Raw genomic sequence first — 11,581 nt, 5'->3', positions numbered from 1 at the left:
ACATGCACTAGAGACAGTAGAGAGAAGAAAACCCTAAAGAAAGAAAGAGTGCCAAAGAAAAAAACTTCAGAAATAAACAATGGTGAACTTTGTTGAAGCACAAAAACCGTTGCTACATTTCCTAGTAAAGAGTGCAGGTCTCCGGCAACAATCGGTCGAGATTGAGCCCGGTACTGTCATGAGCTTTTGGGTACCGAAAGAAAAGGTGGCCAAGAAAAAATGTCCAGTAAATAATGAAATAGTACCCGAAGGAAAATCTATCGATATAAAATTGCTTAATGAAAATGGCAACACAAAGAAGGGGAGGCCGTCGGTTGTGCTGGTGCACGGATTTGCGGCTGAGGGTATTGTGACATGGCAATTCCAAGTTGGCGTGTTGGCGAAGAAGTATGATGTCTATGTGCCGGATTTGTTGTTCTTTGGTGGGTCCGAAACCAAGTCGGAAGACCGATCACCGGTCTTTCAGGTAAGGCTTTATTACTATCTTTAAGTTTTTAAATTAAAATTGTTTTTTTTTTTAATTAGATGCTAAGTGTTGTTAACAAAACCTCTGTCAAACCAACTTCATGCATGCTGCAGGACTTTGATTAATAAAAAAATGGTTTTGCACAGGATCTAAATTTTAAAGTTAAAAAATGTATTATATTTTTCACAATGACTTCCATTTTTATGTATTATTTTCTGTTGATCATGAGAAAAGTCATGTATCAAATTTTGAGCAAACAGTTGATTCACACGAAATTGTTATTTATATAGTTTTTTATTTATTTATACCCTATACAAAAACAAACAATATATATAACTTATTATCATTACAATTTTCCTTACAAAAGTGCACCAGCAAGTTGAACCAAACCAGTAAATTGATACCGCCATCAACATATTCATTATTTTTGGAGAAAAAATTAATGTGGAGTTCTAGCCTCTAGATTTCATAATAGATTTAAATTTTTGACTAAACATGAACTGGCACTTCTATTTCCAGGCTCAGTGTCTGATTACGGCTTTAGAGCGACTAGGCGTGAAACAATGCACTGTCGTTGGATTTAGTTATGGTGGCATGGTGGCATTTAAAATGGCTGAGATCAACCCAAACTTGGTTCGTTCATTGGTTATATCTGGTTCGATCATTGCCATGACCGACTCGATCAGTGACGCCACACTTGAGCGGCTCGGGATGAAATCGTCTTCCGAATTACTATTGCCGGAGACCGTAAAGGGGCTCAAGGCACTCCAATCTTTAGCAATGTACAAGAAAATATGGTTCCCAAATTTCCTCATGAAAGACTATCTTGAGGTATGTATGCTCTTTAAAAGTTCCTGTACTTTAAATGTTTTAGTTCCAAATTTGCTTTCATCCGAAGTGCATTGCTGAATTTTTGTGCATAAATTAATTAGCCTGGAGGCCCTGGACCATCCAATTAATGTCTCCATTTATTCATTTGTTCTTTGATAATAAATGACAACAATTTGTGTCAGAATAATGTCGGTAGGCATTAATATATATATGAATCCAGAGTAGAACTAGGATGTTCCTAATTTTATCAAGTTTTTTTTTTTGTGAATTTAGCTGTAAAATCTGTCAGATTAACTTCAAATGACGAATTCAAATCATTAAAATTCTCTACCTTACGAGTGATGTATCTGCATTCAAAAATTTTAAAATTTTGAATTAATTTTGTATAAAATTAAGTGGTCAAAATTAGAAAGTTTACAAATTAATTTTAATGCATTCATTTTTGGACGTCTTTTGACCACTTGACTTTATACACAATTAATTCAAAATTTTAAATTTTTCGCATGTAAACACATCAGTTGTAAGATAAAATAATTTCAACCGCTTAAATTTATCGTTTAAAATCAATTCGATTAATAACAAAATTTGGTGGACTTAAAGAACACCCTCGTTCTACTCTATGAATTCATTATCCATAGTATTACAGAGTACAGACGAGTCCGCATTAACTCAAAAGAACATTTTTGAGTTAATACATATGGGCCGTCCGATTGTAAATGGAGCTTACCCGATTCCGGCCTAAAACATGAAATGTCTTTAATATTAGTGCGGATTTAATTCATACGAATCTTAAAGCTTATCTGACGGTACAGATGCATTAACTCAAAAGATTCCTTTTTGAGTTAATGCAGGGGATACGAATTCGGGTACAGACTAAAGAGAAGTAGGTACATTTATATATACCACGTATGTTTTAGTGGCACGAGTTCCCACGGCAAGTTTGTGGGAATAAATTTTATATTAATTATTAAACAATTTCCAAACAACTGACCCAGATGATTGACTTTGACTGATCTGGAAAAAGAAAATAGCAAATGTGCACATTAAATATCTTACATTTTTTTTAAGTTCATCTTATACAACGATATCTGATAATTGAAATGTGTATATTAGTGAAATGGCCAGTTATATCATGATCAGAACTAATGCATATAATTTTCCTCTGGTAAATAAAATTTCAAAGTTCCCATCTGATCTAGTTAAAATTATATAACTATAAAGTGTTGACATGGTATCAATTTCAGTCAGTGTTCTAAATAGCTGCGCTATAGCTTTTTTGAACCTTAAAAACTATGACGCTATGGGCGATATATAGCTAGCTACTTAGTGTAATTGCTTCTTCTTTTTTTAACCATCCCGTATACCGTTATAATCGCTATTTAAACCATTGATTTCAGTCCTATGACAGTCGTCTTAGACTGTTGTATTTATCAGCATTTCAGTCTAGTACTCTAATGTTTGACCGTGAAGATCAAAACAAATACATAAAAAATTTCATTGTTACTGATTCTCTTTTACAGCCTAAAAGTGTGTTCAAGCAAACACCCAATTAGAAAGGTATATGCACAAAAATTACTTCAGAATTAAAAATGTTAAATGCTACTGGAAGCAAGTGTTTAGTGTTGGCGGTTCGCATCCTTTAGAGTCTAGACCAGTTTATACTTTGAATATTTTCAAAGCAAATTACTCATAAAATGGGGTTGCCTTTTCTTTTGATTCGCAGGTGATGTTTAACCACAGGAAAGAAAGAGCAGAGCTTCTTGAAGGCTTGGTGATAAGTACCAAAGACGCAACAATACCGGTCTTAACCCAGGTAAATTACAGATTTACCAGAAACTTCGCATTAATTGAATAATATAAACAGAATCATTAGAAGTATCACACAGTATGATAGTAACATCTAGTACGTCATGTCAGAATAATAATTTTTCCTCTGCTAATTTGTATAGTATATTACTTTAAGATTATGCTGAATTTAATGATCATATGTAATAATTTTACAAAATTATAATCTAATAATTATTCTATGACATAATTTGTGCAGAAAATACTACTATTATGGGGCGAGAATGACAATTTGTTTAAAGTCGAACTTGCCAGGGACATGAAAGAGTAAGCATATATAATCTTTCAGCATGTTTTTTTTAGCATCTTCCTAATTTTGTTTCATTATAAATTAAGGCTCTATATATACAATTTCTAATCAATTATATTGAACTCTGGTTTACGTAGGCAACTTGGAGAAAATACCATAATTCAATCAATAAACAAGGCGGGACATCTTGTTCAACTTGAAAGACCGTGTCGCTTCAATAGGCTTTTGAAAGAATATCTTGCAACTGTCACAGCTGAATATTAAAAAAATGAATCTAAGATTTATGGTTTCTTAATTAGTGACTATATGCAAGAGATGAATGTGAGATTTATAACTGTAATGTTGGCTTTCCATTCGTTGTTTTGTTGCGCGGGTTTCTTTATATAATTTAAGTGTTGTATACTGTTATTTGTTACATTTGTTTTGTTTCAGTGTAATAAATATCCTACCTATTGATCATCAGCAAGTGAAATGAATATGTAAATTCCTATTTGTTACAATTGTTTTATTGCAATGTGTTGTTGTCATATTTTCTTGCCCTACCCATACATTCTATTTTATTGATATTTAGTAAAGTTATAGATACTAATAAAAGAAAAGGATTAAATGAAACTGGGCCTAGGCCTTTTTAACCCAAAAAGAAAAAATAACAAATAAAAGAAAAGAAAAGAAAAGAAAAGGAAAATCCTACAATTCCCAATTCAGACTGTACCATTAAAAAAGAACAGACTAGATAAATCTAAACGAGTCTGAATTTAAAGAAAGGATCGATCCAATCCGTTTGTTTTAAATCATATGATCTATATTAGAATAGTAAAATCTTGCTCTTCTTTCATAGAAGCAACAGATACAGATACATTACAAAACCCCAAAATCATATAGATTAGAACTTGAAAATAAAAACTTCTAAATATCCAATTTCTTAATATCTAATGCCCCATTAAAACCTTTAAATATCCAAGTTCAAGTACCAACAGAATCTGGTAAAAACTAATACCTAGTTACTAATCAAAGTATTATAAATATCCAATTTCACGTTTGATGCTCGTACTACCTTCCGTATCCTAGTGTAAAGCAATGTACCAACAGAATCTGGTAATAACTAGTTACTAATCACAGAAGAATCTTTCGAACTGATATTTTGTTACCTATATAGCACAAGAAAATCAGCACCCACAAAACAGAGTCCGAATTACCCCAGGTATCTCTGAGGTGAGGTTCAATATATACCAACAGACGGCCCAGATTAATCCCAGCCAAGCCAAACTCAATCCAGTGCCTATGGAAACTATAGGAAGTCCGTTTTGAGATTCATGCCAGGTTAAAATAACAGTCCGGATCTATAAATTGCACCATAGGTATCGGGGAGAATCCAAATTCCACAAAACATAGGTGTCAACTTCCTCTATTTTCGGTTTCTAACATGCCTCCTAAGGTACAAAACCATTTATTTGTACCAGCACCAACTTTAGATAGCTTATACAAACATCACTTGAGATCAAATGGACCATTTATTGAGAAATGAGAAGCAGATCAGAGCATTTCAACCCTCATTGAACCAAAACCAAATTCTTCAGGGAAAACAGATGTAAACAGAGAAATAACAAAAGAAACTCATAAATAAGGAGCATAAAAAGTAATAGTTAGGCAGGCAACTAGGCTTATGAGCTAAAAGTAGCTTATTCACTTAACACATCAGCAATTTCTCATTTAACTATCTACAATAAACTTGATGAAATATATAAATAGCACCATGTATTTTCCTGAAGTAATAAAATTTATCAAATTATCCATATCTTAACATGCCAGCGGTATTGGTTTCTTTAACTCCCCCCTGCAGTTACTTTGTCAAACCCTTGCTCCAAATCAATAATGCAATCAACAGTTTGGAACAGGTACAATACTAATTGTCTGTTGTTTCTAGTACCACAAAATAACTTTATGAAAGAAAAAAAAAACATTGACCAAGAAATAGGAGACAACTTGTCTTTTTAGGAACAAAGGAAACTGCAGTGGTCATGAAAGTAAAATTTCAACATTTTAACAGGGGCTGATATGAATATTTCCAAAATCAAAAGGTTACTTGAAAGATTAGAAATATACTCGAGCATTTAATTTAGAATTTCCTCTCTTTTTTCCGGAAACTTACATCTACCTACTAAAAATTATTATACAAGTTTTACTAACGAGAATACTATTTCATTTATGTATGATTGCTTGACTTTCATAATGGGAACTAGCAACAAAGGAAACTCGCAGTTCACTCATACAACCAACTGGTAAAAATAAATGTGCATAAATTATTATATTATAACTATCTACACTTTTCCCAACATGTCACAGTGAAGACTATACACTATAAAGTTAAAGAGCAAATAGCCTTTTTTTTCTCGTCTGTTTATGCACGCAAGCACACACAGAGGTCTTGATATCGAAGCCTCCCTCAATTGAAAATAAAGGATGCCAAAGAAATACCAAAACCTCGAGTTTCACTGCCTTCAAATTTAACTTGACACTTTGAACTAACATATATAATTGATGATGACCTCACAAGGAGTCAACCAATTCTTTAATATTAGCACTGCCAAATAAGATCCATCGAAACCTTCTCTATGATTACAGTGGGATTTTACCTCCCTTGCTTATTGGGTACTTTTGGTGACTTAGTGGACAACAGATGGAAAATAATAGGAGAACTGATATACACCCGTTAAGGAAAGAAAGCGAATTTAGCTCTGGTACCCATTTAATGTAAATGGATAATTAGTTGGTGGGACTTAGCAAGAGATAAAGAGAGTGCAGCAAGAAAGAGAGAGAACAAATTTATAAGAAGATAAAAAGGCACATACAGGACTTCTCAAAGTGAAATTATTAGTTTTTGTATTTGCTTCATCATCTAACTTAGCTGAATTAAAAAAGCTATTGAACTCTGATATAGTCAACAAATGTAGCAACCATAAAACTATCTAAATTCATAATTAGTAAGGAGCAAAACAGATCATAGCAGATAACTTTTCGTGGGAAACTTGGCCAATTTGATATCTTGATCGGTTTATCCAATTGATCAAATACCCAATTGATCAAGCTTATGTTTGATAATGAAAGAGTCACCAAATCAATCATTATCTAGAAAATAAATAGCCATAATTCATTCAAATTTAGTATCAGAATTGGCCAATAAATTAACAAACTCAACTAAAACTAAAGTAGACAAGGACTAGAACTCTCCTATACACCTTTAAAATTGCATCATGTCATTGTCAGTTTTTTTCCTAAAACTCTCGTCATAATTGAAATCAATAAATTAGGTATATAATAATACAACTAGAATTTATTACGAGCTGCAAGAACACCAAATCCTTTGCATTTCATGACTTTTTAATTAACTTGGTCTATTTTAAAATATCTTGAAATTACAAATCAGATATCTAATAGCACTCCTGCAATTTCCAAAGTATTGCATGAACAGCGCACCTCTATATTTCATGATTTTTAATAAACTCAATCTATACTCTAAAGTATCCATTTATGACATAAATTAACACAAGCTTACTATTACTCCACTTAATTACTACACTAAATAGAAGTACCAAATGTAAGAATCCAAATAATCTTAATCCTGGAACAAAGGGGAAAAATTACAAGCAGCTTTACCTCTCCTTGTCTCCGCCAAAATTTTCTCCTTATCGAATTGACAGTACAGCCTTAACCAATATTAGGAAGCATCTGTATCGGATCCACAAACTGCGGCCCCGTTGCACCAAGACCACCAACAGCAGCACTACCTCCTACCAGATCAGATCCAGTAGGGACCACTCCACCAGACCCCGCCTTGTTCTCAATCAGCCGCCACATGTACCAGGCACCAACTGATCGATACGGCCGCCACCTTTCACACAACTGCTCCATTTGACTTGGCCTCGGGACATCCTCTAAACCATACAAAATCTGAACTCCCTTTCGTACCCCCAAATCACCCACAGGAAGCACATCCGGCCGGTGCAGAGAGAAAATCATGAACATGTGCACTGACCAAGCCCCAATTCCCTTCACCATTGTTAGCATAGAGAAGAGGGATCGATCATCCATGGAGACAATTGACTCGTCTGACAAGATCCCAGTATGGTATTTCCGGGCTAGGTCATGAAGGTAGCTCGATTTTCGAGGCGACACGCCGATCTGACGGAGCTGGTGTTGTGAGAGTGAGAGGACAGCAGCAGGGACCACACCGGCCTCGCCGCCACAAAGTGAAAGAAACCGAGAGTAAACAGAGGCAGCAGCTTTGAAAGCAAGCTGTTGGTAGAGGATGCTTCTAACGAGGCAGTGAAAAGGGGGGTGGAACGACTGGAAATTTGGTGGGTCGTGGGAATCGATGACGTTGGCGAGAGCAGGGTCGACGGAGCGTAGGTGTCGGATGGCGGCGGCGACCTCGCCGTCGATGGAGAGGGGGCGGAGGAGAGGAGTGGCAGGGTGGATGCGAGATTTTTTAGGGTTAGAGTTTTCAGAGGAGGTAGAAGAGGGGTTTTGAGTGAGGCGTTTCTTCGAACGGTTTGAGGGTACGATGGAAGAGGAGGTGGAAGGATTGGTGGTGGTGGTGGCAGTAATAGAGGAGGAGGGAGGTGAAGAAGAGGCGGTGGAGGTGGATTGGGGGACGAGATGGGAGATGGTTTGCTCGCCCATGGGGAGGAGGAGGTGGAATTGAGTGGGGGACTGAGGCGGGTGATGGTAGTGAGGATGCAGTTGGAGATGGGTATGCGGATGGGGAGAGGACATGATTATTAGGTTTTTGCGGAGAATAGGGAAAAAAATAACTAAGACTGAGGAAGGGAGGTGGTGGGGCTGGTTGCCGGACCACCGGACAGACCCAATAGACTTTAGCTGAATATTTTCTTATGTGATTCGCTTTATGTGGTTTTTTGTGTAGCAAGTTTATATGTTGATATGGTTGGGAACTTCGGATGTCAGAAGTCCCGGACATTCTTTTAAAAAAAATGACACAATATTGATCAAAAAATTTATTAATACCAAAAAAAATTATAAAATTAAATCTATTCAACTTTTCAGAGGAATTCGAAATTTGTCCCTTTTGGTTACTAAATAACCGGATAAAGTCCCTCTTTCCGGTAATTTAGTCACCGGATCCAAATAATAACATTGATGACTAGATAATCGGTATCAGACAAATACACCGGGTTACTAAATAACCGGTTTTGTTTTTTTTTTACAAAACAAAACAAAAATTATTTTTTATATTGAAATATTAGAAATGTTGAATATATTTCTTTGAAAATAGATGAAATAAATATAATTTGATTTATTAGAAAGATTGGGCTTTTTCGCGACTGTAAGAAAAATTAATATATATCTTTATGTGTTTTTGAAAAAAAATAAAAATGCTTGGATTTTGAATTACTAATCCCAGTTCAAAAGTCACTTCTAGGTAAATACAGAAAATATTATCATCCTTCTAGTACATTTAATTTCTAAAAAGTTATATCTATTTTTGAAAAAAAACTTTAAGTTATTTAATAATTGTTATTCAAAAAGAATTCTCAAAATAGATACAACTTTTTAGAAATTAAATGTACTAGAATGATAACAATATTTATTGTATTACCTAGAAGTGACTTTTGAACCGTGATCAATAACTCACATTCAAAGCGTATTTATTTTTTCCAATAACACATAAAGAAATATATTAATTTTTCTTACAACCGTGAAAAATTCGGTCTGAAAAATGTTGATCAGGATTATTTGTCGCAGTATGAAAAAAGTAACGAACCGTGCATATATATAATTATTTATTTTTAAATAACAATTCAAATTTGAAACAATAAATTAAATTTATTGTTTTACATATTTTTTTAACAAATTGTTTCTTTATTTTATAATAATTTATACTTTTTTTTTCTTATTTAAACTAACTTAAAGTTTGACATAAATAGTTATACATGATTAAAACTAACGTGACCTATTGCAAATTTGCAATTGTTCATAGCATAACTAATGTGTCATAACTAGTCTATATATTTTTGTTCATAACATAATACGGTATGTGAAAAATTAATTTGATAACGGTAAGTACAGCACGAATCACAACTTATTTCCTATAATATGGATGTCTCGAGTTCAATACTCTGGATATACTAAAAACATGCTATGAAATATACAATCTTAGACGGTCACGGTATTTTAAAATATTTTATTGTCGATTACATCTTGAAGAGCATACTCAGTTTCAAAAGTGAATGTTTCATGTGATATGCTTATATTGTGAAATTTAACTTGTTACATGTAAAAATTATTAGACGACGTATAAAAATTGTACTTAACATAAAATACAAAGTTAAACACTTCATTGTTGTCTTAATACTTCCGATATTTTTATTTATATCATAATAAAATAAAAATAAACCAAAACACCTTCATTTAGTGGGAATTTGAATTTTACCCTGACCGCTAAACCATTTAGCGGGTCCAAAGACTAAGGACCGCCAATTAGCTCAGCAGCCCTAGTCTAAGGACATCTAAATGAAATAGCGGCCTCAACTTTTTTTTTTTTAGCACATAACACATGGGTAGTTTACCGAAAAAAAAATGATTGCTTAGTAAACATGAGCAGCTAGGTACAGATATGTGATCTAAAGATTCTGAACTCGATTAAATCAACTGAATTAAACAAATGAAATAGGAAGACCTCGATATCTATGGTATATATGTTGGCTTCAAAATGTGGGTCCTATCATTTTTGTTCTCATATGTAAAAAAAAAAGAAAAAGAAAGTTAGGGCAGCTAATTCAGTTGGAGGCCCCTAGACTGGAGCCACAGGGCCAGTTGGCAGTCTTCAGTCTTTGAAATCGCTAAATAAATTGGCGGCCTGGGTGAATCTCAAATTTTTCATCAAATTAGGATGTTTTGGTTTTTTTTTTTTGTGAATATGGTAGAAATAAAAATTTCGGTTAATACTTCAACTCAATTAAAATTTGTACATGGCTAATTCTTTTACGAAAAACAACTATTATTTTGATGGAGCAAGAATAGCACTAACCCGAGAATAACACTATTCTTTTGAGTTATTCGATATTTGGATGGTTCAAGAATAGCACTAACTCATTATTCTTTGTTTGTCTTATATGTGTTAGCTCACTATTCTACTAATCCAACAAAAAATAGGGACAGCTGCTATCCTCAAACTTGGAATTAGCTTTATTTTTACTCTATTCTTTGTTTCATTCAAACGTAGATTCCTAATGTCTTGTTTGATAGGGTGCAAAATAGCATAATAATAGTGTTAATTCACTAAAATGTTGACAAACACTTTCAAACAACGTATATAAATCATTAATTTAATTTAATTTAATTTAATGTTATCGGTTTTATATATTAGTTGAGTAAATTTTTCTAGATGGCTAAAGCACTATAAAATAACGACCTACAACACTAATAGACACACATGAGTTGTTTGTAGAAAATAACACAATCAAGAATTATTTTCTCCAACTCATCAAATGATTCATTGCAGGCAGCGAAATGAATTAATTTTTCACAATTTCACTTCTCAACCTGAATTAATATTAAACAAAATTACAAGACTGATTTTTTCATCGGTAGCATAAAAAAAGGAGTGTTATTTTGAGATAGGGTATTGTAATATTGAGCGGTACGAGAAATATTTATCATTAAATATCTATTTTATTTTTTTATTATCTTTTTTCATTATCTATTTCAATTAATACAAAGTTAATAAAGGAAACAATTAATAAAGAAAAGATCTCACAGAAAAAAAAATATATGTCCGAATCTCAGGAAAAAAAAATGATAAAGTGAATAAAGAAAGGTATTAATGTGCCGTATTTAGAAATTCACCATGCTAGGTTCTGCTCAAGTTATACTAATGCAATTCTTACAGTAGCCAAAATTTGATAAAATTAATATTTTATTCACACCATTTAGATTTTTTTTAATCATTAATTCCCTTAGGCAACCCTTTCATTTGAACCAGTAATTTATATGGTACATAAATTTCAAGTGAAAATTCATTTCTGCGATTTTCCTAACAAATAAACAAATATCAAATACCAAACAAATAAACAAATACCAGTAAAAATAACACTATTCAGTTAATACCTTTTTATCCTGATACACTGGCACCTTTTTAGTTTTCAAATACAAAACTATTTTTCCAATAT

At 33.2% G+C, this 11,581-nt stretch overlaps 2 protein-coding genes across 2 annotated transcripts; one reads left to right on the top strand and one right to left on the bottom strand.

Moving 5' to 3' along the window:
• LOC144547098 (uncharacterized) lies at positions 1–3,906 on the top strand. The gene is made up of 5 exons (XM_078295706.1): positions 1–466; positions 986–1,297; positions 3,021–3,110; positions 3,342–3,409; positions 3,530–3,906. The coding sequence occupies exons 1-5, from the start codon at positions 80–82 to the stop codon at positions 3,654–3,656; spliced, it is 984 nt and encodes a 327-aa protein (XP_078151832.1). The 5' UTR covers positions 1–79; the 3' UTR covers positions 3,657–3,906.
• A 2,846-nt stretch (positions 3,907–6,752) lies between these two features.
• On the bottom strand, positions 6,753–8,242 carry LOC144546965 (alkylbase DNA glycosidase-like protein mag2). Its single transcript, XM_078295559.1, has one exon. It carries the CDS (start codon positions 8,163–8,165, stop codon positions 7,098–7,100), a length of 1,068 nt encoding a protein of 355 aa, XP_078151685.1. The 5' UTR covers positions 8,166–8,242; the 3' UTR covers positions 6,753–7,097.
• Positions 8,243–11,581: the final 3,339 nt, after the last annotated feature.

This window comes from Carex rostrata, chromosome 30 (assembly GCF_964058835.1).
Source record: "Carex rostrata chromosome 30, lpCarRost1.2, whole genome shotgun sequence".
NCBI lineage: Eukaryota > Viridiplantae > Streptophyta > Magnoliopsida > Poales > Cyperaceae > Carex > Carex rostrata.
The sequence above is the reverse complement of the archived record's forward strand: the minus strand, read 5'-3'. Positions and strand labels throughout refer to the sequence as shown.